This window comes from Peromyscus californicus, unplaced genomic scaffold (assembly GCF_007827085.1).
Source record: "Peromyscus californicus insignis strain IS unplaced genomic scaffold, ASM782708v3 Scaffold_4__1_contigs__length_199733344, whole genome shotgun sequence".
Lineage (NCBI taxonomy): Eukaryota > Metazoa > Chordata > Mammalia > Rodentia > Cricetidae > Peromyscus > Peromyscus californicus.
Genome location: NW_026294562.1, coordinates 154898002 through 154924187, shown reverse-complemented (window position 1 = coordinate 154924187; position 26186 = coordinate 154898002). Strand labels below are relative to the sequence as shown.

Genomic DNA, 26186 nt, shown 5'->3' with positions numbered 1-26186 from the left:
ATCTGACCAAGCTGATTTCTTCCTCTTAAAATGTGCTCATGGGTTGGTAAGACAGCTCAGCAGGTAATGGCCTGAAAATCTGAATGCAATCCCCCAGACCCACAGGGTAGAAAGAAGGAATGGACTCCTGCAAGGTACACTCTCAGGTCCATATGCTCATCGCTGCATGTGTAAGCACACACGCGCACACACACACACACACGTAATGAAAGGGTAAAAACAACAAAACCTACGATCTTCATTTGGGTTTTAAAGCTTGGCTTCTTTCTCATCCTCTTTGTTGTTTCTCTCCTTCTAGTCGATTATTATTGAGCCACAGGACTCACTCCTTTACCTTCTTCATCTAATTTCACTTCTTTGGGTTCTCTCTTGTGTTTTCAAATATGTTAAAACCCCCACATTACATACATACATACATACATACATACATACATACATATATACACACACACACACACACACACACACACACACACACACACACACATATATATATATATATGGCTGGCAAGATGGCTCAGTAAGTAAAGGAGCTTACTGGCCAAGCTTACCACCCATGTTTGATCCCTAGAATCCATGAAAGGAGAATACTGACTTCAGTAGCTTGTCTTCTGACTTTCAAATGCTTGCCTTGGCGTATGTGCACCAATACACAGATGCACATTAAAAAAAAAAAAAAAAAGCTTTCATTCCGAACCTCTTCCATAAACACCAGACACATGTAGTAGCCCTTTCTTCAGTGATTCATGGTCAAACTCAATCCCCAAATATTTAACAGAAAATTCTAGAAATAAATAATTCATATAAGTTAAGCTGTCTCTCTCTCTCTCTCTCTCTCTCTCTCTCTTTAAGATAGGGTTTCTCGCCCCTGCCGCCGCCGAGTTGCGCGGAGGCGGAGGCTCGGGTGCGTTCAAGATTCGGCCTCACCCGTAATCCACCGCCATGGCCGAGGAAGGCATTGCTGCTGGAGGTGTAATGGACGTCAATACTGCTCTTACAAGAGGTGCTGAAGACCGCCCTCATCCACGATGGCCTAGCACGTGGCATCCGCGAAGCTGCCAAAGCCTTAGACAAGCGCCAAGCCCATCTCTGTGTGCTCGCATCCAATTGTTATGAGCCTATGTATGTCAAGTTGGTGGAGGCACTTTGTGCTGAGCACCAAATCAACCTAATTAAGGTTGATGACAACAAGAAACTAGGGGAATGGGTAGGCCTCTGTAAAATCGATCGAGAGGGGAAACCACGGAAAGTGGTTGGTTGCAGTTGTGTAGTGGTTAAGGGCTATGGCAAAGAATCTCAGGCCAAGGATGTCATCGAGGAGTACTTCAAGTGCAAGAAATGAATAAATAAAAATTTTGCCTCAAAAGATAAAAAAAAAAAAAGGGTTTCTCTGTGTAGCCCTGGCTATTCTGAAACTCGATCTGTAGACCAGGCTGGCCTTGAACTCACAGAGATCCACCTGCCTCTGCTTCCAAATGCTGGAATCAAAGGTGTGCACCACCACCACCTAGCTAAATTGCATTTCTAAGTAGCATGGCATCTTGATGAAATCGCCAATCCCACTGTCCTGCCAGGAAGTGAGTCATCTCTTTATCCAGCATATCCACACTATATTATAGGCTACCCCACCTGTTAGTGACTGACAGGCCTAAGGTCAACTGTCCCAGTGCTTGTGTTCAAAGAACTATTTTACTCAATGGGCCTGAAGTTCAAGAGTGGTAACATCAGAAATTTTATTAGAATATATTGTATAACTGGTCTACCTTGTAACATTTATTATTATTAACCTCTTACTGTAATTAACTTGTAAGTTAAATTTTCTCATAGGGATGCATGCATAGGAAAGAGCACAACATATACAGGTTCATTATATCTGCTTTGTCTTGGAATGTATCGCCTGTGGGTAGAGGAAGAGGGAGTACTGTGTATATCCAGTTACCATTTTGACAGCTGCGTATCTAATGAATGTTAAACTGATCAGGAACAAAACTCCTTATAATCCTCCCAATTTTATTCTTCTCACATCCTAACTCTTGCAGCTGTACCAAACCTTGAAAGTTACCCTTGAGCATCTCTCTCTCAATCCACAGCAAATCCCCCTCAGCAATACTTTCAAAATGTATCCAGAATCTTGGGCTAAAGAGATGGCTTAGTGGCTAAGTGCACGTGCTCCTTTTGCAAAAGAACCAAGTTCAGTTCCCAAGACTCACACTGGAAGACTCAGAACTGCCTATAACTCCAGCTCCAGTGGATCCAACGCCCTCGTCTGGCTTCTGTGGGCACCCACATGTACATACACATACATACAGATAGATGTATACTTAAAAATAAATCCTTTAACAAATGTATATATACATCTACCTCCAGAATCTGACTTCTACCTTCATAGTTATATCCATGGTCTAAGCAGCAGCAGCAGCAGCAGGCGTTGTCTCACTTCCACTCTATAGTCTCAATAGAGCACCCATGCAGTCCCGTTACAATTTACATCAACTGGGCTGGGTGTTGTAGCTCATGCCTTTAGTCTCAGTGGCAGAGGCAGGTGGATCTCTGCTAGAGCTAGAGACATGGCTTAGTGGTTAAAGGTACCTTGAAGAGGACTAGAGTTCAGTTTCTAGTACTCATGCTTAGGGGGTTCACAAATACCTGTAACTTTAGCTCCAGAGGGATCCAATACCTTTGGCCTCTGTGTGCACCTGTATTCATGTGCACATACACAAACATATGCTTTTTTTTGGGGGGGGTGACAAGCGTTTCACCATGTAGCTTTGTCTGTCTGGCCTTAAACTCAGAGACCTGCTATTTAAGGTGTGGGCCACTACATCTGGCTCCATATACATAATTTTAAAAAAAACTTCAATTGTTTCCTATCATAATCCAATCAAATGCTGAAGTCCTTACACTGGCCGGTAAGTTTCTCCAAATCTCCCATATCACTGATACAAACTTCTGCTTCAAGTCTCTGCACTTGTTTTTACTTCTTCCTAGAATGTTCTCACCCCAGATTGCTCCAAAGCTCGTTTCCTTTTACTGTCAGGTTTCTGCTCAAATAGCACTTCTCCCCTTACCATCTGGCAGAAAACTATGACCTTGTCTATTTCTTCCTGCTTTATTTTCTTTCTTCCAAAGCTGTTATCAACTTCCCTACATTTTTACCATGATTTTGATAGTTATTGGCTTCTATGTAATTAAGTTCAGGAGTACAATTTTAGCCTAACTGTTCACACTGTTGTATCCCAAAATTTATGGTACAATAACACCTTTTTTTTTTTTGAGGCAGGGTCTCACTATGAAGACCAGGCTGGCCTCCAACTCAGATTTGCCTGCCTTTACCTTCCAATCAACAAAGGCATGTGCCACCATTTTCAGCTCAATAGCAACTTTTAATGTGACCACTTTTATCTACCCAGCTAGTAGTGACTCATCTTCTATTGTAAACAAAATATTGTGTATAAAAACAGAAGGTTACTGGTATGAATAAAGCATAAAGCAAGATGGACTAACAGTAGAAATATACTTAATTGATAAAATCACAACCAATGTTAACAAAAACCTGTTTAGAACAGGAGCTAACATAAAGTTCAAAGGAGAAAAATGATATGTAGCAATATTAAACTCTTTCTCTGCATGGGCCAGAATATCTCGATAAGGGTAGAGATTCTCCAATAAGATGAAGTTAATGGGCTACATCAGGGTCCTCTCTAAAACAGTGGTTCTCTACCTGTGGGTCACGACCCCAGGGGGTGTCAAATGAAAACATAGATATTTATGAACGAGCCATAATGAGCCAGTAGCAGTACTGAAGTAACAATGAAATAATTATATGGTTGGGGGTCACCATAACATGAGGAACTGTATTAAAGGGTCGAAGCATTAGGAAGGTTGAGAACTACTGCTCTAAAAGTTTAATTGGAGCTTTGAAAAAGAAATGAAGATAAACGTTATTAGATAGATCTTAACTGGGCCTAGCCCTACTGTTATTAGGGATAACTACAGGGAAAAAAGAATCAAGACACCTAGAAAATATGGTTAGACAAGGAAGACACAGAGGTTTCGTCTTCAAGGAATATGGGCATGAATTTACTAGAAAAAGTCTACTTTTACCAGGTGTTTGTTTTCTAAACATAATGTTTTGTTTGCTTTGAAACAGGGTCTATATATCCCAGGCTGGTCTGGAACTCACAATCTGTCTGCCTCCGCCTCTAGAGTGCTGGGATTAAAGGCCTGCGCCACCACGCCCTGCTTATTCCTGTTTCCTTGTAAACTGGAAACCTCTTAAATCTACGATCTCTATCCTTCTTGCTTTGATAAAAGTATCAAAGTCAACTCGATGAATTGGAGAAGTTAGGACTCAACTACATGACACAGATTTTATTCCAATTAAATGTGGCAAATTATAAAAGGCATTGTGGAGTCAGGTGCCCCGTGTGATCATCAAACTAAGAAATTAATATGCAAAGTATCTAAAAGCCCTTTTAAAAATTGAAAGCAAAAACCCACACCACCAGTCAAGCGGTGAGAATTTTAAGTTCAACTCAAAGTAAACAAGCAAACAACTGAGTTAATCACAGTTAATGCATGCAATGACACGGAATTGCAGAGTTCTCCAGAGTGGGGAGGGACTGGCATTCTAGATTTTCTGGCCGCTCTACTTCAGCGAGCCAATTGCACCAACAGTTCCCGAGCTCCGGCGGACCGGGCTGGGCCGGGGAGAGGCATGCGGGGACCGGATCTGAGCAGGGCCAGCCTCCGGCCCGTAGGACAAGGCGATGGCAGGGCCGCTTGGGACAGCAAGCAGCGCCGGGCGAACAGCAGTGGCCGCGCCAGGCACGACCCCGCTTTTGTTTATGGAGGCGAAGGCGGGAAGGGCCGCTCCGCTGAGGGAAGGCGGCCTCAGCCCAGCCCACGGGGCCGCCCATTAGGGAGCCGGCTCACCTTGGACATCATCTTCTTCAGCTGACTCTCGGACACCGCCATGGCGCGCGCCTCCGTCCCCGCAGGCAGAGGGTCAGCGCCACTGGGCCGCCCCAGGCCGCCCCAGGCCGCCAGACAATCGCCGCCGCCCCGCCCCCGCCAAGCAGGAAGCCGGCGCGCCGTGCTTCCGCTTCCTGCGCGTCACTTCCGGGGACGCCGCTCTGCGGCTTGAGCCTGGGCTTAGGGGTTTATCAGTTCCCACAGTTGCCGGCCGGGCAGGTACTGTTGGTAAGCCTTTCGGCTGGCCAGCTAGCGAGCCTCGCCTCGCAGTGTCCCGCGGAAGCCCGGAGTCCGCGCCACTCGCTTGACTAGCTTGTGGGCATTCTGACCCCAGGAGTTGCTTTAGGCAACGATGCCTGAGGCCCCTCTTGATGTATCACAGGCGTATTTGTTAGTTACTGTCTTTTTGTTTTGTTTTTGTTTTTAGGGACAGGGTTTCTCTGTGTAGTTTTGGTGCCTGTCCTGGATCTCTCTCTGTAGACCAGGCTGGCCTCGAACTCAGAGATCCTCCTGGCTCTGCCTCCCAAGTGCTGGGATTAAAGGTGTGCACCACCACCGCCTGGCTAATTTACTTTTAATTACTACTTTTCCCTAATAATCCCTGTGCACGCACCATAATGATAAACACAGGCTGCAGTCTGCTTTGCAGGTCCTTGAGAGCAGGCTTATTTTCAAATTAAAAAGAATTTTCCCCTTTGAATTTCTGAGCCATCTCTCCAGTGTTAATCCCAAAGATGCAAGGAGAGAGACCACCAATCCAAATCATCGTGGCCAAATCAGTTGAAGCAAGCAAAGCGAGGTTTTTCATTTGTGTATACTGGCTACCTCCCCCTATGGCGGGGTTCAAGAGGACAACATTGGACACGTGAAAAATAAGGGCTTTTATAGCTTAGGGGTAAGAGGTTTCCAAATGGGGGATCTGGCAGGCAAATAGGGTTACAGAAGCAGAGCATAATAAATTGGTCATAACCATCTTTTGTGAAACAAAGATGTGGTTGAAAAGGTGGTTTTAACAAGGTGGTCATATCTTGGAACAGGCAGTATAGAGCCATTTGTAGTTAAGGTTACGGGTGGGGCATAGCCCAACCTTTGTCTTTACTATAAGATGGCTTTCAAGCCTAAAATGAAGGAAGGCTGGTTCATCACCAGCCCTATTTTCAGATCCTTTTTTCCCCCTTTGGTTTTTTGAGACAGGGTTTCTCCGTATAGTTTTGGTTCCTGTCCTGGATCTCGCTCTGTAAACCAGGCTGCCCTCGAACTCAGAGAGATCCGCCTGGCTCTGCCTCCAACTGCTGGGATTAAAGGTGTGCACTACCACTGCCCGGCCTCTATTTCCACATCTTAATTACCTTGTAGAATGCAAGAGGTGGTATTCGAGCTCAATTGAATTTCAATTTCTAATAAAAGCTTCTTATAGGGGCTGAAGAGATGGCTCAGCAGCTAAGAGCACTTGTTGCTCTGGCAGAAGGTTTAGGTTTAGGTTCCCAGTTACAGGGGATCCCAGTGACCTCAGTGGGCACCAGGCATGTAGGTGGTGCACATACATATAATGCAGGCAAAACACCCATAAAATAATCTTTTAAAAAATTGTGACATATCAACCATTTATTCTTATTAATTTTATAAGCACAGTCATTGGGCTTAGTGGTTAAAATCTCTTGTTCTACAAGTATGAGGGCCAGAGTTCAGACCTCACAGGGCATTCCTACCCACGCCTGTAACATCTATAGCACTGGCTTCCAGACGGGTGAAGAAGGATCTCTGGGCTTGCCGGCATCCAGCTTGGTAAAGATGTGAGTCCCAAGTTCAGGAGGAGACCGTGCTTCAAAGAATAGGATAAGAGTGATGGAGGAGAACACTGAACAACCCCCCCACCCCCCCGCCATGTCTTTAAAATACTCAAAAAGCATGATTTTAAACTGTTCTTAAAGTTGTAGCTTACTTAGAAATGCCTTTAACTAGCAACTGTTTCTATGAATTGGAGTACTAAGTAACACACTGCTTTAGAAGTTTTCTTAACTAGGTGTGGTGATCTATAATTTATAATTGAAGTCCTTGGGAGCCTGAGGCAAGATAATCAAAAGATCAAGTCCTGCATAGGCTATATAACATTATCCTGTTTCAAAAGTTTCTATCTAAAATATATATTTTTTAATTTGGAAACAACTGATAAAGATCATTTTCTTCATTTTGTACTTAAGCCACTTGAATGAATAATGGACATGGGTGCCCCGAGAATAACATGAAAAACAAAAACAAAAACCCTTTAATCTGAATGTATTTTCTTTCATTTAATCAGACATCACGCAGTCCTTTTAAAATCAAAGTTTATTTTGTTATTTTTTATAGTTAAGGAAAACAATGTAAATTGGAAAATGAAAAATATACCTTTCAGTACCAAAAAGCATTTTAATCCAAGTCCCAATAAAAACTATGAAGTACCGCATGATTTTAGAAAAATGAACGTTTCCCCCTCCTTGTCAGATGGCAAGAAGAAAAAACATTTTACTTAACATAGTGTTTTTTAAATGAGGAAATAAATATTTCACTAGTTTTTCACAAAACCTGAATTTCAGAACATAATAAGATAAAAACAACAGGTTTATAATTTGATGTATAATCGATAAACTGATTGAAATTTATCAGATGGTAGATATTATCTAGGAAATGAGCATTACTGCAGAGCTTGTCTTTGTACCAGAGGAGAGATTCTCAAACACTGTATATTTCCCTCTGGTTTTGAGACTGATACAATATATAGGTTAATCAAGTCAACATCATCTAAACCATTAAAAACTTTGGAGAAAATGAAAGTTACCAGACAGAAGCCCTGTGATTATTAAATAATCATCAAATCAAAATGAAGTACCACCTGACTTATAAGGAATTTATGATTGCTACTGAAGGAAATGTGTGATATGGAAAATGACTTCTGTACTATATGACCTTTTGAGGTTGAGGTCAAACTCTAACAAAATACTTGGAATAATAGTGAGTGTTCAGTAAATATCTGTTGTATTGACATTGCTTTCTATAATTAACATAATTCTTGGCAGTTGATTGTTATAATATCTGCAGTTGGTTTATGGTTCAAGAGAGTTATTAGATTTTAGAAACTAGGTTATGGGTGAACCACAATGGTGGAAGACTTGCCTAGCACGCATCAGATCCTGGGTTAGATCCCCACAAACAGAACAAAACAAAAATTGTTGCTGGGCATGGTAGCCAGTACTCATGAGGCTTAGGTAGGACGATTGCTGAGAGTTTGAGACTAGTCTCAAAAACAAATGAAGAGGACCAGGTGGCGGTGGTACACACCTTTAATCTCAGCACTTGGGAGGCAGAGGCTGGGGGATCTCTGTGAGTTCGAGGTCAGCCTGGTCTACAGAGTGAGTTCCAGGATAGCCAAAGTGGATACACAGAGAAACCCTGTGTCAAAAAACAAAACAAAAACAAAATGAAGAGAAAGAAATTCTATTTTAGGAATTACTGAATTCCAAATTAGTTATCATTTATTAGAAAATACTACTTTAAAACACATAAATGATTGTTTCAACTTTACTTTCCAGTAAAAGCAACACCAAAATCATCTACAAAGAACTAATGCTTATATCTCCTCAACTACCCCAAGTTTTGTGGTTCTGGGACCAAAAACTATAAAACCTGCATATAGGGCAAGCACCTTACCACTGAGCTACATCCCTAGCCTGAATGTCCAAGGTTTAATCCAGTGAACTCTGCTGGGAGTCTTCCTCAGCACATTACTTTTCTACTTTCTCCAACGTGGACTGCTGAAGCTCACTTGTTTGTTTAACTACCCAGTGTCACACTGAGAAGGAGATTACTTCCTTCCACCTTACAAACCACTGAGCTCCTCTCTCTACACAGACGGATTCCAAACGCTCTGGACTTCACTGCACTTAGCACACTTGTATTTACATGATATTTTGTTACTGTGTTCCCCTGCTAATCTGTAAGTACCAGCAAGGCTTGTCCCTAATCTGGGCATGTTCTTCAATAAAGTTTCCTTTGTGAGAAGTTCCTAATAACCACTGGCTGAACGACTAAATAAATAAACATTGTCTTCAGCACATACCACTTGTGTTATTTGTTGAGTCTCTGGGGGTCAGGCTAATCAATCTTTGTAAAAAATATTTTTAAAAATATAGCTGGGTGTGGTGTTGCACGCCTTTAATACCAGCACTTGGGAGGCAGAGGCAGGTAGATCTATGAGTTTGAGGCCAACCTGGTCTATAATAGTGAACTTCAAGACAGCTAGGACTACATAAAGATCCTATCTCCAAAAAAAAAAAAGGCTCCCACATGAAAATGAAAGTAATTCATAGTATCCCAAGTCTCAACTTTAGTGTCTTATGACAGCTTGGCTTTTAGGCCTCTAGGCCTCCCCACAGCCCTTGTTACTGCCTATAAAGAGTAAGAGGTTGTACAGGTGAGCAATGCTCCTTAGAACCCATGCAACCTCAGACACCAAAGTTGAACTTCCTCCTCTGTAATGAAGAGAAACAGTCCGACCTCAGCCAGTCAATGTCAGGACTCTACAGATAAAGAGCTCACGATACAGGAGCTGTGCCAGCAGTGTGTCACAGCAGTCACTGAGCTGTCTCTCCCACGTGGAGATACTGACTAACCAACCACCCAGGCACGCGGTCGGAAGTGCTTCTTCTGGGATGACTAAGGCTTGCTCAGAAGCAGCAGACCAAGGCCTCTCTCCCTTAAGACCATTGTTTTTTTTTTTTTTTTTTTTTTTATGAAAACTTCATATTTTGGTCTCAAAATATACTGTTTGGCTGTTATTCACTATCTATGGCCACAGAAAAACACATCTGTCCTTTTCTACTAACACAGTTTTAAGATACATTCGAGATCTTCTAGCCCAAGAAGAGGTTATAATAGAAATTTTCAGAAAGGAAGTCTCATTGGAAATTAAATAAATAAATTATTTTTCATATATTTAAAATTCCATTTAACCAATTTAAAATGCATACTAAAATCCTTTCTAATGTTTGGTAGCTAGTGAATTTGAAGAAGGAAAATAAAATGCTTTGCCATTACCATCTACTGGATCTTGCAAAAGAAGCGAATTGATGGGTAAAGCCATGAGTCTCTGCATGTACACCTACCACAGATTTGTGCCCATCCCACCTTCAGCTCACCATGCTTAGAATAAATGTCCACAGCAATCTTTAAGGAAGGAGTTTCTTTCAGAACCTCTCTAAAGTGCTAGATGTGCCTTAAGTTAGGACAAATGCAATTTAAAATGATACACAATGCAAATGAATATTTATCCCTGCTGTAGGTATGTCAAAAACTCCAAAAGAAATTAGATCCTTTCCCATTCTCTAACTTCTCAAGGCTTCAAATTACAAAGCTAGCTAAGAAGCTATCTACTATAAAGGCTGTTTGTAAGAACAAATAGTAAGTTGTGTAAGTTCCCAAAACTATGTGTGCTGGCAAAATTAAGCAAGCTTCCCCCTTCAGGTGCCTGCACTTGGGAATCACAGTTTCAGCTGCTGCTGAAGATCATGGATTGAGGACCCACTGTTTTGGAGTGTCTCAGTCACTGTGTCTTCTGCTCTGGTTTTGACGACTTCAGATACTCCACTGGTTCCCAGGATGCATGGTAAACTTAAAAACACTTCATTATCTAAACCATAATATCCCTGAAATGAAAAGTTGGGATTATAATAAAGCTTAATTAACACAAAATATTAAAATCATGGGACTGGAGAGATGGCTCAGCAGTTAAGGGTCACAAACTGCATATAACTCCAGCTTCAGGAGTTATAGCCTCTTATGGGCACCTGCACTCACACGCATATACATAATTAAAAATAATAAAAACAAATTTAAAAAGTAAGATAATGAAAAGAATTCTCCCTTGACTTTTCTATTGCAAAGTGATACAAGTTAAACTTAATTTGTTTACTGATTTTTGAAACTTGAGTTATGGCTCCAGAAAATGTTTGAGCTAGGAAGAGCCTGGTCAAAGACACCCTCTTTGCAGGGAGTTAAACTAGCTGTCTGCAATGTGGTCAGCAGACTGGAGGCTAATCCAGAGATGGACAGTAGAGTCCTTGGGGAAAGACAGCATGGACTCTGGGCACAGCCACACACAGTAAGTTATTTTACATTTTCTTTCCATATTGCATCTCCCTCCTGGTGTTCAAAAAAATCTGCCCCAGCATTTATGCCTCATGTGAGCTGTGTTTTGGGGGGAATTTATGCTCTGGTAAAAGGCAGAAAACTGCTGGGGTGACTTGCTGGCCTAGGGACAACCAGGAAAAGCATAGACTATATGAACATCTTTGAGAAGGCCCCCAAGTTATGTGGGAGTGAAAGGACAAGCTGATCATGCCGATTTCCCACAGCAAAGCAACTCAAGACTTTTTGTCTCACACCAAAGCTGCTGGTGCTGACACTGCAGTTCTGCTGCCTTTATAGGATTACTACCAAAGATACCAAAGTCTAAAACACAGGAATGAAAATAAGTTACCTTTGCTAGAGTTGATACAGAATGCACTTTCTTTTTATTATTTACAATAGTGTCCACCAGGTCAGCCACAGACAGTCCAACAGACCAAGATCTCTGGCCTTTTACCCTCAATAGTTCCATGGCTCTAGATTACAAAAGAGAGAGAAAGATGTCAGAAAATTTAAGAAGGCTTGCAGATAATATAATTATTACTTAAGTTCTTCCTAAGATGTGAGATTCACAGTTCACAGAGAAAACACAAATACCCTCATAGCATAAAAAAGATGCTCCCCATCATGAATATTTAAATATTACCTAAACAGTAAGTATCATCTGGGCATGGTGGCACATGTCTTTAATCCCAGCACTTGGGAGGGAAAGGAAGATGGAACTCAGTGAGTTCCAGGCTAGCCAGGACTAACTCTGTCTCACACCAAAAACAACTGAACAAAAAGCCATATAAATATCAGTTCGGCCTATCAACGCTGACAACAATAAAAAGGACTGATAACTAGTTTTGGGAATTGTATGAAGAAAGCAGCCGTTACAAGTGCTGCTCAGAGTATAAAGTAATAGCAGAGAAAACGGGCAGCAATGATCTAGAAACCCCTTTCTCACCCTTTGTCCTGTGGCTGAAGTGAGCATGTTTGCTGTATTTGAGAAAAAGTTATCCAAAGGGGACTGGTTAAATAAATAATTGCCAAATGCCACCCCACAAAGCTCTTATGAAAGTAAGGTTGGGGCTGGTTGGCTCAGAGGCTGGAAAGCACACGCTGCTTTTCTAGAAGACTGAGTTCAGTTCCCAGCACCCAAGTCAGAAGGCTCACAACTGCAGTGACTCCAGCTGCAGGGAGCAGACCTCCTCTTCTAGCACGCAGGCACTATCTGTTTCCAGACCATTTGCTATTTCACCATCACCAACAATGCTCTCAAGTCTGGTGTGGTAGTAGAGTGTAGATTTTTAAATCAGCAGCTTGCGAGTTTTAGCACATCTAACAGTTGGGAAGAGTAGTGAGTGAGGTAATTTAACCTGACTAGGTAATACTGCGTTAACAGGCTCTTCCTCGTTGTTTTGTTTGGATGATGCTGGAGATTAAACTCAGAGCCATGGATGTGCCAAAAGACTAAATTCCCATGTCCTACACCAAAGCTGCTGGTGCTGACCCAGCATTCTTGCAGCTTAATAAGATCAGAGTCTAAAATGCAGGAATGAAAACAAGTCACCTTTCCTGAAGTTGACAGAGAACGCACTCTTACAAGAGTCCACTAGGAGAGATGGTGAGATGGCTCAGCAGTGAAGGGCACACAGGACCCAGGTTTGGTTCCCAGCACCCAACTGGCAGCTCACAACTGACTGTAACTCCAGTTCCAGGGGATCTGACATCCTTGTCTAGCTTCTGCATGTGTCAGACACACATGTAATGCACATACATACATGCAAGCAAATCTTTATACATATAAAAATAAATCCTAAAATAAGAAGGTAGACTTAGATGTACAATACAGAAAGATATTTAATTTTATAATTAATCAGTTTGCAGGATGGTACAGATAGTATAACCTATTGTAAATGAACATTGTATTTGCAGAAATATTATAAAGTTGGGGCATGTTAAACTGGTTGTTTCTAGAAGATGGATTATCTCAGCTTTTTACTATCTATAAACAGCTGTGGTATTTGAAGTTTAGAATAGGCATACATTTTTTGTAAAAAAAAAAAAGTATGTAAATTAAACCTGTTTAAATTTATTCCATTTAAAAACTATAGGGAGCATAATTCAGTGATAAAACACATGCTTAGCACATTCATGGCTCTGAGTTTAATCTCCAGCACCATCAAAACAAACAAAATAAAAAAAAAATAGGAGAATGTATAATGCAATAATGCAGTATTATTTTACATTACCGTGCACACTTTCTTTCCAACTGTTACATGTTCTAAAACTTACAAGCTGAAGTTTTACAGATCTACACTTTACTGCCACACCAGACTTGAGGAGAGTATTGTTTGTGATGGAGAAATAATAAATGGTCTGAAAATAATCTTTGTGTAAACCCAATGTACGGGGCAAACCCTAGAAGGCCTCCAGACAGAGCATCTGTGCACTGCACTCCCCTCTGACAAGGATATGGAAAGCTTTGGTCTTAGACTGATTTCCAAATGTATTCCTGTGTACTTAGTCTATATCCATTTCTAGGCGATTGTAGAGATGAGTCCTCTTCCACAATAACTTAGTATTAGATGATTAGATATAAAGGAGGCAAATCACTGTCTCAAATCAGGACACAGCTCTTCCCTTTAAATGTCTAAACAAGCTTGCAAAGTCCAGGCCTACACAGCACTGCTCCTTGTACCTCGGTACTTCCTGTGAGCAGTCCTGTTTACGGAAGCCTGGCAAGAACCTGCCGTGTAAACAGCTGCCGTGTCAGCTGTGAAGCACGTGACTTAGCTGGCTATTCGAAAATTTGCACTTTACCTGCTGGACAGCTGTGCCTGAGAGCTATGACTCATTACTCCGTCTCGGCCACTCCATGTGCACACTAAAATTAAACAAAGAATTAGTTATATTTTGCCAATGATTTTCTAAGGCTAAGTAAGATGTGGCACATGACCGAGAGTGATGGCTTATGCTTTTAAATCGCAGCCATCAGGAGTCAGAAGCAGGAAGACAGATCTCCTTGAGTTCAAAGCCAGCCTGAGCTACACAACAAGTTCCAGGACAGCCAGGGCTACACAGTGAAACACTGATTTAAAAAAAAAAAATGTGTGTGTGTAACAACTGGTTAAGGGATCCGATCTTTTTACAGTTTTTCAGGTTTCCATCCTTCTAACAACAGTTACTTTTCTATTGATGGCACTGAATTTTCTATGCTGAGACAAGAAAGATTTTGACCCTAAATCTCCTAAAAGTATGATCCCTAAAGTCTACTTTGTGGCTTCTTTACCTGTTCTCACTCATCAGCAAAGATCCACAGGGGCCACTTTACTGTTCACACAGGAAGAGTTGTTTCCTCAGGCGGCTGCAGATAATAGGCTATCCAATGCTATAAGCACTTGACATTTGCTCTGCTGGGAAGCACACTGACTATTTGAGGAATAACTTGGTAACCTATTTTGGGATGGAATTTCTACAATTGTAAGAGAAGCCACGCCTTCCAGGTTACCCAAATCCTCTAACCATAGTGTTCATAAGATAATTAAAAACTCTGATTCCCCGCACAAAGAAGCCGTAGTTTTTAAAGAATGATGGGACTTGAAGCCTTCTTTTTGCATATGCCAAGCACGCACTTACAAGCCAAGGCACTGAAGTGCCCACAACTGGATATTTGTGCTGTTTTTTAATATTGGCCTGAAACTGCAACATTTGAAACCAATTCCAATATTCATCTATATAAAGACTTTTTTTTAATGTAATTCTATTTTAGGGTAGGCAAAGCAAAAATACATTTGGCTATAGAAGAATATCTTATATCACATACTTTAAACTGCATTAAAATCAACCAACCAAACCAAACAAACAAAGCCAGACTATTTAGTGATGTGTCAGCAACAACGGACTTGGTAGAATGCGGACGCCTCCCTTCTTCAAGCTGAGTGATGATAAGCAGCCCTGGTGCAGGGGCCTCTTGTTCCTTTTTTTTGTCCTCTGCAGTCTCTCTTGTACTGTGATGCTGAGGACAGAAGCTAACGTGCAGTCAACCCCACACACCATTCAAGATTATATTTAGTAACCACACCACCACTGAGGACTTGTGTAATAGTTAAGGTGAAAAATATGAGGAAACTTCAGGCTTTTTCTATAACACTGGGATTGAACCTAGGGCCTTGCTCATTCTGGGCAGGTGCTCTATCACTATACCCTACACCCCGTTGTCTCTGCCTCCAAAACAAACAAACGACAAAAAAAAAAAAAAAAAAAAAAAAAAAAAAAAAAAAAACCCACAACCCTTTTTGCAAGTAAAAAAGAGCACAAACCCAAGAACTGTTATACAAAAAATATAAATACTTATGGGAAGCTAAGAATTTTTTAAAATTTATTTTTACTGGATTTTTGTTGTTTCCATTTTGTTTGTGACAAGGTCTCACTATATAGTACTGGCTTGCCTGGAACTCCTTTTGCAGATCAGGCTAGAACTCCCAGAGATCCTCCTGCCTCTGCTTCCTGAGTGCTGGGATTAAAAATATGTGCCACCATGACAGGCCCAAGAAATTTTTTAAATGTTCTACTTAGAAAGGTTATATAAGAATTACTTATGTAGGTTTTCTGTTATATTATTAATATATTATTAGCAACAATTAAAAACTGGGGCATGAAGAACATTTGCTAACTGAAATACAGTATTATAGACCTTGAAAGGATAATTAATAGCAAGGTAGGCATGAGAAAAAATTCACAAAGGAGATAAAATAATCAGAAAACTATGAGTATTGCTATCAGTATGCACAGTTAAGATGGAACAGATGGATAAATAGGAATCTCATATCCTTTTTTTACTTAATTTTTAAAAAACTTATTTACTTATGCATATCAGTGTTCTATTTGCACATATGCCTGCATGACAGAAGAGGGTATCAGACAGAACAGGGCATCAGATCCCATTATAGTTGGTTGTGAGTCACCATGTGGTTGTTGGGAATTGAACTCAGGACCTCTGGAAGAGCAACCAGTTCTCTTAGCTGCTGAGCCACCTCTCCAGCCCCTTAAAAATTTTTTTAAGATTTACTTATTTTATGTGTGTTGCCTGCATCTATGTATGTGCCTGAAGAGGCCAGAAAAGGGCATCAGAGTCCCTGAAACTGGAATTCCAGGCAGTTGTATGCCACCATGTGGTGCTCAGAACCCAACCTGAGCCCTCTGCAAGAGCAACAAATGCTATTAACCACTCAACCACCTCTCTAGCTCTATGCATCTCACATCTTTTAATCTTTCCTCTATATAAGCCCCGACTCATAAGTTAAGAGAAAAAATGTTTAGTGTCCAAATCTGCTTATAACAAAATAAGTAAGTCAGGATTCACTTAATTATTTCCTTTTCTGTTTTACTGCCCAGCCCTTTACACCCTGATGTAGATCCATTCTTGGTTAAGACATTTAAAATAACGAATTTAATCATCTTTATCTTCTATTCTGCAATTTTCAAAAACAGGCTCCAAGAATTTTAATGAAAAATGTCCATAGGGGACACGGGCTGTAGCTTAGTCAACAGAGTGCTTGGGTTCAACTCTCAGCACTAGAGAATTATCACTGAGTATGGTGACACACACCTGCAATCCTGGCACTACGGAGGCGAGGGAAGGAGGATCAGAAGTTCAAAGGTCATCCTCAGCCACATAGCAAGTTTTAGGCTATCCTGGGTTTATGAGACCCTGTCTTACAAAAATTAATAAAGTAAAAATACTGCCTATAAGACTGCTCTTTTTTATTACATACAAAACCAAACCTGTGCCAAAGAGATAACAGACTCGGTTCTGAGATCCAGCCCTCAGACTGCTAAAATACCACTGCAGTAATCTGTGTTTACATATGATTTCAATAAGACGGTTAAAAAGAGCAGCTAACCGTATAACTTGGTGCAGAATAAATGATTAATTTTTGGTCACAACAAGGTGGTGTCAGGATCATTCATTCAATTCAAAATAAGCGAAGCATTCCAAGCTAAAGGAGACAACTGTTGTATGAAGAACAGGTGTGTAAATGGCACGGTGGTGATGACACAACAGACAAAGGGTAACATGGTATGCTACTGCTTTAACGCACACACAGACTTACCTAACCTGGAGTGCTTCTGGGAGGAGTGGCATTTAAGCAGCCATGGCGGTAAACAGGAACTAGCTAAGGGAATGGGTGTTCAGGGAGAGTGCATGAATCACTGCAGGTGACCTTCTGGCTATCCCCTGACACCAGGCAGAACAGCAGCTGAAGCTGAGGGAGGAAGCAGGCAACAGAGCCTAAAGCTCTTATTTGCCCTGGGACTCCTCCCTAGGCTGTGGCTATCACTGGAGAACCCGAAGAGGAGGATTCTACTTAGACACTTCTATTCTTACAACTGTTCCCAAGACCTACATTGCTTCACTTCAAAGTGTTCTTTCACGTTTCCTTTTGTTAATTCTTATTCACTGCCATCTTGGAATAAAAATTCGCCGAGTGTTTACTCTGCGCCAGGCATGGCATAAAAAATTTAAGTGATATTAAGTGTCAGCAAGAAAGAATACATCTTTAGCATCAATTTAGGGCTGCTTTCATTGGATATATCACCCTCAGCAGCTCACTCATCCTTCCTGGGCTGTGTTTCCTCTTCAATACATTTAGAAAACAGGTGCTCAGCGTGGTAGCGCACGCCTTTAATCCAGCACTCGGGAGACAGAGGCAGGCAGATCTCTGTGAGTTTGAGGCTAGCCTGGTCTACAGAGTGAGTTCCAGGACAGCCCAGGATACACAGAAAAATCCTGTCTCAAAACAACAACAACAACAACAAAACCCAAAAACAAAAACAAAACAAACAAACAAACAAAAAACACTGGCTACTCTTCCAGAGGATCTGGGTTCAATTCCTGACACATACATGGCAGCTCACAACCATCTGAAACTCTAGTTATAGGGGATCCGACACCCTCACACAGATATACATGCAGGCAAAACACCAATACATATAAAATAAAAATAAATAAATTTTAAAAAGAGAAAACTGTTTCTTCCTTCCCAGGGTATTCGTAAAATTTAAGTGAGATACCTGTATAAAAAGTACTTCATAAAAAAAAAATGATAATAGTTAAAAATCAATTCTATCATATTACTGTTGTCTCTGGTGCAAAAATTATCAGTTGGTCTCTAGCATGCAGCCAGCAGAGGGAGCTTCTGATCCATTTCTGCCTTTAGGGACATGTAAGAAAACCTAGCCATGGATACACCCCACTGTGAAGCAAGAGTTGAGGACTACAAAGGTGACAGCCAGGGGTGCAGCTCTGTGGTTGGAGTTTTTCTAGCAAGTACAAGGATCCGTGGAATTGATCCTAGCACTGTAAAAGACAAATAAGCCATCTGATGCATTCCTAGACAGTAAACAGGACGATGGTCTGGGAAGTGTGAGCCACTTCCAAGGTGCTCATGATGCTCCTGACTGAGTGTACATTCATGAGTGCTTGCTCTATTAGGTTTCAAAATTTGCACATGGCTCTCTCTATATATATTTATACTATATACGTCAAATATTACAACACTGTATTTAAATAATCCCAATTTGCATTCTCCTCTATTCCTGTTTCTAGTTCTCAGCTGAAAACACAAGTTACAAGTGCCATGTCTATTCCCTATGTTTTCACTGTCTCTTGGCAACAAACCAATACTGCCTTCTGGTCACTCCTACATGAAGCTCCAAGCTTCCAAGAGATGGGTCAGCAGAGCCACCATAGTATCTTAGGAACACAGGTGCTCATCAGAACTTTCTGAAATAAATCCCTACATTTAGGGCTGGAGAGATGGGTCAGTGGCTAAGAGCACTGACTGCTCTTCCAGAGGATCTGGGTTCAGCACCCAGCACCCACCCACATGGCAGCTTATACCTGTCTGTAACTCTAGGATCCAACATCCTCACACAGACATAGGAAAACACCAATGCACATAAAATAAATTTAACAAAGAGACATGCTATAAATCCCTACATTTGAGATAAAAGGCCATTTAAAAAAAAAAACTACTTTGAAGGAGATTTTAATTATTCTTGTTTAAAGACTTCAGATTCTATTAAATTATTACTTTTCTTCCTTCACCTAGACATACTAGATGAAGATATACAGCCATATTTATTAAATGACACCATCCTATTTTTTGTTCTTGTGATTTTGTAAGTTACTACACATATGTATGTATTATGTTGTTGTTAGGAAGTTTATTGACCACACTACAAAGGAGGAATCAGTCAGGCAGTAACTACAATATTGCCTGCCTAATACAATATTTTGAAATGTTCTTATTCAACTCTATATTTATTATATGTGAAAACGTATCAGGGGAACTAGTTAAATACATTATGATATATTCTATACTTGAAGAGAATGCACCAGTGTCCATATTTTAACACCATCTGCAGGCAGTTCCTAGCTGGTGCCTCTGCCTGGTTCTGATTCCCCATTCCCGGAATGTTTTCATCACTCTTTACTGCCTATTCAAATCCTACCCATTCTTCCAATACCTCGTTCAATGACTACCTTTACCATCAATCAAGGTACTATAGGTATAGTATTCTTTTTTTCCCTAATGATTTCAACCCATGTCAAATGCATATATAAATGTCTAAGCATCAAAATAAGAATAATAAAGAGTATCATGTACCTTGTCAGCTAAAATATCTGCTATTTTCTTCTCTCTAAAATAGAGACTGTGTCCACACCTTTCACATTACACGGAATCTAGTGAGCACTGAGCAGAGCGCAGACACTTGTATTCTGGTTACACGGGCGTGTGTGTGTGTGTGTGTGTGTGTGTGTGTGTGTGTGTGTGTGTGTGTGTGATTAAATGAGGGCAGCTGCAGTGCTATCTCCTGACCAGCCTGGCTTCACAACATGGAACAAGGTGTAACAGGAGGCATCTCAAATACAAAGGCCTTCTTTGGGGAGAAGAAAAGGGATTCGTTTTTGTTTCCATACAGGGAGCTGAAGCGATGCTTTTGTGATAGTGAGAGAACAAGCAGCTTGTTAAAAAAGGCCACAGGCTGAAAATTCTTTCAGAAAAAAAAAAAAAAAAGAAACAAACCAAGGGATGCATTTAGGAAGGAAGACTTAGCTTAGGAAAAATAAACAAAGTTGGATGTGGAGAGAGTAATGGGGATTTCTAAATGCTTCAGGTGTATCGAAATGTTTAAATACAAAATTAATACTTTTAAACTAATTCTGGACTCCAAAATTCAATTCAAAATATAAAACCTGACTAAGAGGTCTAAGAGGTCTTTCATTAAGCTCAAGGAAAACGAATATATGAGTATGACAGAGGCCAGGTTGTAACTCAGTGGTAGTGTACCTGCCTAACACACATGAAGCCCTAGGTTCAATTCCCAGCAACACACACAGGTGTACATGCATGCACGAACACACACACACACGCACAGCAAATGATCCTTATAAAGGTTCATTAACAGAAGGCATTCACTAAGCTCCACAATTCTAAGATCCCAATAGATTTGAAGGTCATGACTTCAGAGTATAAGCAGCAAAATTAATAATGATGTACTTACCTTTATTTTCTCCCTGTTCACCAATAACCCATACTTCTTTGCCTGAAGTCTGTGCCTTCAAAACATTTGTAATAATGTATTGTAATCTCTGTGAATCTAGATTGCATCCAATCCCAATCACTCGATTTGCAGCAAATGTGCTTAGTTTCCATGTCACATAGCTCATGATTTCCACTAAATATTATACAAAGAGAAAATTTAAAAATTAAAAAAAAATATGCTTCTATCCAAGCTCACAAGGAAAGTACTATTTCACTAGTGGAGCATGTTAGAGCCTCTACAGACTCTCAAAGTCTTAAACGCAGTGAAGCATTATACTCCCTGAGGCAGGGTCTTGCTACATAGTCTAGTTGGCCTTGAACTCCCAATCTTCCCCCCTCCACTCCTGAGTACTGGGATTACAGAAGTGCACCAACATGGCTGCTAGTATGTTTATAAAGTGTATTGAAAACACTAGCTAGGTTAAGGCATTTGTATATAATTTTCTCATGATACATAAATTGCTAAGGGTAGAAAATAATAAGTTCCCAGAACAGTTAAGCAAGAAAGGTAAAAACTGGGTACACAAAGCAGGAAAATAATAATTTCATTTCAATGAAGCATTAATTATCTGTGTGCGTGTGTATGCATGTGAATGTGCAGGGTTTTGAACCCAGGGCCTCATGCATGCCAGGCAAGCACTCTATCACCAAGCCATATCCCCAGCCCAATAATCTCATTTCACGGATACAATTTCATTTATGTTTTAGGCTTAAATTAAAATATCTGTTCATATATTATTATGAGTCTAGCACCTTGAAAAAAAACCCTCACAACTCCCCTTTTTCTTATATGACAAAAGGACCCCAGGATTTAAAGAGACCAATGTCTCTGACAATTATAGATGAAACAGAACTCTGGAACATTTCTAACACGTGCTTAGTGATTGAGCTCAAACTACCTAACTCTTTGGAAACACTTATTTCTTTAAACAATCTACAAAATATAAAATGTTAAAGACGACAGTGAGGGTGAGTGAGATGGTGCAATGTAAAGGTAGCTGCCATTAAGCCAGACAATCTGAGTTCAATGCCCAGAAGCCACGTGGTGAAAGCAGAGCTGTCCTCTGACATTCATACACATTGGGTACGTGTGCACATATTCACAACAACAACAACAAACAACAAAATCAATGTAAAAAAGTTTCTTTGAATGTACAATGATATGTTTCTTCACATCTTTGTAACACCAGAGACAAGTTATCTTACACATAAAGCCACTACATGTTTGGGGGGGTTATAACCATTTTCTCACGGAAGGAGGTATGGCTAACAACTGGAAAACAATATCACATTTTGTTGGTGGCCATGTCAGAGGAGCTGCAGTCAGCAATGGAGCTTATGGAGTTCAATTCACTGAGCAGCAAAGCTACAGTCAATAAACCCTAGAGAAGCAAAGCCCTGGGAGGCGGGGATTGTCTCCAGGATGCCCCTTGCTTCTGCTGTGCTTCCTCCTGCTGGCTGCTACCCTGTTCCTGCTGTATTTGGCACGGTGGTTACTATGTGAAAGGATCCCACTGCATCTAGTACAGTGTGATTGTTCCATAAGAAAATCCCACTCCTCACCGGGCAATTTAATTACAGATTATAATGAAGACGATTTTTATAAGAGCAATGACACTTAGTTGAATCTATGATTTAATTAAACTTTTTGAGTCAGCCTAAAAGATACAGGTGATTGGGACAATTAGTAAAGATGATTACGAAAATGGTTTAGGTTATTCTGCCTGTTGCTCCAATAAGAGATTAAAAAAAAGACAAAAATAGGCTAGATGTAACCTTCCCCTTTGTTAGATGTGAGATTTGCAGAGGATGGAAAATAAGAACAAGGAAGTTTCATGCATTATAGAGCCATGAATTCTGCCTGTGGAAAAGGCTGATGATCAAAGAAAGCAATTAAGCCCCTACAGCCAGGGTTAGGCCTGAGTTCCTTGGTCATGTAGCTTGAAGAATTAATCACAGGTTTCAGTATGCACCTTGGAAAAAAACAAAATTGTGAAAGGAAATTAAATGACCCTATTGTGTAAAGAATAAAAGAAAAAGATGGTTAGCTAGACCACTTGTTTAAAGTTTTTTATAGTATAGAAATCTGCTACACTGAAACTGTAAACAGCCGTCTGCCAGTACAAAGTGAACTGACTGAAATAAATTTGGCTTGCTTAAAACTTTATCAGTAATAAAAGTTAATCAGTAATAAAAGAATCACTGCTTTGGAGTGAAGATGTTATGGTGGGAAAATCAGTACAAAGGAAAACGTTTAACTACTTGTGGGCTTCTAAGGAAAACATGTGATCTTAACATGATTTCCTCTTATGTAAAGATTTTAATGTGTTTTTTGGAAAATATGTAACTTGTAGTTATGATGTAATCTTTTCTTACATAGAAATCTTTGTTTTAGGTGGTAAAAAAGGGATTAAGGGGGAAATACAGAACAGAACAAGCAGCAGAAAGAAAATAATGAAATGAGGAGTTAAGTTTTGGTCCTCAGGAAAGTCTGCTAAGTGTGTATGCAGTCCTCTTCAGTTTCTCTGACCTGCTGAGAAATGGTTTTCTCGGCAACATTTCATGAAACTCTGGGTTGTAACCTTGGTAATAACAGTTATAAGGAGTAACCATTACGAGAATATGGATGTATGTACTGTTCATTGTAAGAGCAGTCTTACTGAATATCTCTTTATTTACCACAGTGCTTTGGCTTTTTTTTTTTTTTTTAATTCAGCAATAGCAATTATACTGATGATCTGGACCATCATTTGAATTTAAAATAAAACCTTTTACCTGGTTGAGATGCAACAAGGAAGACAGCATGTTGACTATAATGTCCCAGAGCTGGGACAAGAGCTCTGAACATGTCCACGTTGCTTTGCACGGCATGCAGGTAGGACTCGGAACCACCCAAAGAGTTGGCTGTGAAGATCACCACCTTGGAATGAGCAGAGGCAGACAAATCTGATGAACAAAAAGAAACAGTCTGAGTTCAAGACAGTACAAACTAATGCTAGTACATGATAAAAGTGTTCTCTATTCTATGAACAAAAAGCCTTCAGGCACACATGCCCCTATAGCTATCCATCAGAACACTGAAGAGCAACAGCATGGATCCCAGGGCCAAGCATGGTGGTACACAGCTGTGATCCAGCACTTGGGAGGGAGAAGCAGAATGGCTTCAAGTTGGAGGCCAGCCTGGGATACATAACAAGACAGGCAGGAAGTTAGAAAGAGCCAGCACCAGCACACAGAGACTGAGTTTTCTATGTAATTCACAATTCTTAAAGGGGAAATGAATAATGTGCTATAGGTAAAATGAACTGACAGCCACTGGCCTCTGTACTGTGAGTCTGGGAGCCACAGGATTCCTTGAAAGTGACTGTGCTAGAACCGGGGAGAACAGGAGGAGGACTGAGCACAAGTGAAGTGACCCGGGTAAGTCGGCAGAGGGCTGGGAGTCAGGCCCAGGCAGGCTGGTTGCAGACTCTGTGCTATTAACCCCCCTTGGAAGAACGAAAACTGGTACCTGGGGAGGTTAGGAAGCTTGTACAGAGCATCAAAAATCAGTGACCAGTTCAATTTACAACACTCCACCTTGGCTTCAACCTGATTTGCCAGAGTCCTCCTCCTCTTCCTCCTCTGGCTTCCTCTGCCTTGAATGATAAAAATGTCCTCATCCTCACAGGTAATTCTGAGTCTCTGGCTTGGTGGCAAGTACCATGTATTGTACATTTCTTTCAAAGATTCTGTTCTTTGAAGTATTCAATTATTTCACCACTTACCAATGGCTAATGAGATGCATGGGGGGGGGGGAGGATTTCCTTCCTCTAGGGACGGGTACTAAAGAGTCTCCTACAGGATCTGAAGAGTTAAAAGGTCCCTTAAGAACTTCAGGACTGGGAACAACTGGCACACGAGAATATCCAGCTCCCCGAGGAGCCTTCCGTGGCCATTAAAGCAACTACAGTGCTCTCTCAGATGAGGAAAATGAGCTAACTGTCTCCTCTAGGGATCCAAAAGCTTGCTGAACTGTGACCTACTATCTTTAGAACAGACAGGCAAGTCAACTTCTCTGACCACCATCAGTACATCCTAGTTTGGGGAACCGCTTGATACATTATTTGGAAAACAGTCTTTTGAATATAAGAGACCTAAGGAAAGACAAAAGATGCCCACACCACCGTGGCATGTACAAGCTGGTCTTATATATAACAGGTAGAAATGTTTTAGGAAACACATTTGTTCAGTGATCTGTTTTTACTATTTTGATTTTAAATTTTATTTTTAATGTATGCATCTGTGTGTGTATGCCATGTGTGGGTGCCTGTGGAGGCTGTTGGAACCCCTGGAGCTAGGATCACAGGCGGTTGTGAGCTGCCTCACCTGGGTGCTGGGAACCAAACTTGAGTCCTCTGCAAGAGCAGTTTGTGCTCTTATCCACTGAGCCAGCTCTCTAGGCTTGGTGGGCTTGTTTTTAAAATTATGCATTCCTGGTAAAATATTTTTAAACCTGCATCCCCAAATACGGTATTTATCTAGGTAAATATGTCTGCACTAATATGATGTTAATACACAATAAAATGACGCTAGCCTCAGTGGCAGGTGCCTAGTTACCACTAAGTGGGAGGGCCAGTGGGGAAACTGCGAGACTGAGGCCCCCACACACACAAAGGATGAAACAGCAAGAACTTTTTTTTCTTTTTCTTCTTGTGGGTGTGGGATTGAATCCAGGGCCTCATACACGATAGGTAAGTGCTCTACCATTTACTTCCTAAAATAACATTTCAAATCTTATTTATTGTACAAAACCTTTTTGTTCTTATTAGAACTCGTGATAAGTATGGTTTGAATATAATCAAAGTGAACTGAGTGTCTTTGTTAGTCTTGGCTTAGCACTTCTATGCACCATGGCAGACAGTGCATTCCCAGTTACAGCTGAGAAACTGAACTTACTTTTTTTTTTTTAATGTATGAGTGCTCTGTCCATATGTATGCCTGCATGACAGAAGAGGTCAAAATCCTGTTATAGATGGTGGTGAGCCACCATATGTGTGTTGGGAATTGAACTCAGGACCTCTGGAAGAGTAGCTAGTGCTCTTAATCTCTGAGCCATCTCTCCAGCCCCGAAACTGAGCTTTCATTGTTGAGAGATCATTTAAACTGCGAATGTCAGACTATAATGTGGCTGAGCTAAGATGCAAACCGCATCTGCCTGACTCTAAAGTCAGTGCTCTGAACCATTATACCCCGAGAAAAGAAGTGACCATAGAAATGCTTATTTGGAGATGTAAGTCAGAGAAAAAGAATAAAAATTTTGACCAATTAGAATGAGTCTGAATGGTATTTGCTCATTTGACTCCTGCTAATATATCCGGTTACAACTGGTGTAAGACTTTTGAAAAATCCACTGATTTATTTCCAAGTCTTTGTTTCTCAACATGTAAAACAAGGGATTTGGAACAGGTG

At 40.8% G+C, this 26186-nt stretch overlaps 2 protein-coding genes and 1 pseudogene across 4 annotated transcripts in view; 1 reads left to right on the top strand and 2 right to left on the bottom strand.

Moving 5' to 3' along the window:
- Tsg101 (tumor susceptibility 101) overlaps nucleotides 1–5080 on the bottom strand; it is a 32880-nt gene extending 27800 nt beyond the window's left edge. The window contains exon 1 of one of the 2 annotated variants that reach the window (XM_052762848.1): nucleotides 4936–5080. In XM_052762848.1, coding sequence (XP_052618808.1) covers nucleotides 4936–4977 — 42 coding nt within the window. In that variant the 5' untranslated portion in view covers nucleotides 4978–5080. The remainder of the gene's footprint in view (nucleotides 1–4935) is intronic. The other variant, XM_052762847.1, reaches the window with a different exon arrangement.
- On the top strand, nucleotides 849–1374 carry LOC128125428 (40S ribosomal protein S12-like; annotated as a pseudogene).
- A 2204-nt stretch (nucleotides 5081–7284) lies between the features above and the next one.
- Nucleotides 7285–26186, bottom strand: part of Uevld (UEV and lactate/malate dehyrogenase domains) — a 36901-nt gene continuing 17999 nt past the window's right edge. The window contains exons 8-12 of one of the 2 annotated variants that reach the window (XM_052761709.1): nucleotides 23511–23681; nucleotides 20695–20868; nucleotides 13945–14008; nucleotides 11489–11612; nucleotides 7285–10655 (exon numbers count right to left, since the gene is read on the bottom strand). In XM_052761709.1, coding sequence (XP_052617669.1) covers nucleotides 10491–10655; nucleotides 11489–11612; nucleotides 13945–14008; nucleotides 20695–20868; nucleotides 23511–23681 — 698 coding nt within the window. In that variant the 3' untranslated portion in view covers nucleotides 7285–10490. Of the gene's footprint in view, nucleotides 10656–11488; nucleotides 11613–13944; nucleotides 14009–20694; nucleotides 20869–23510; nucleotides 23682–26186 lie in introns of those variants that run through there. The other variant, XM_052761710.1, reaches the window with a different exon arrangement.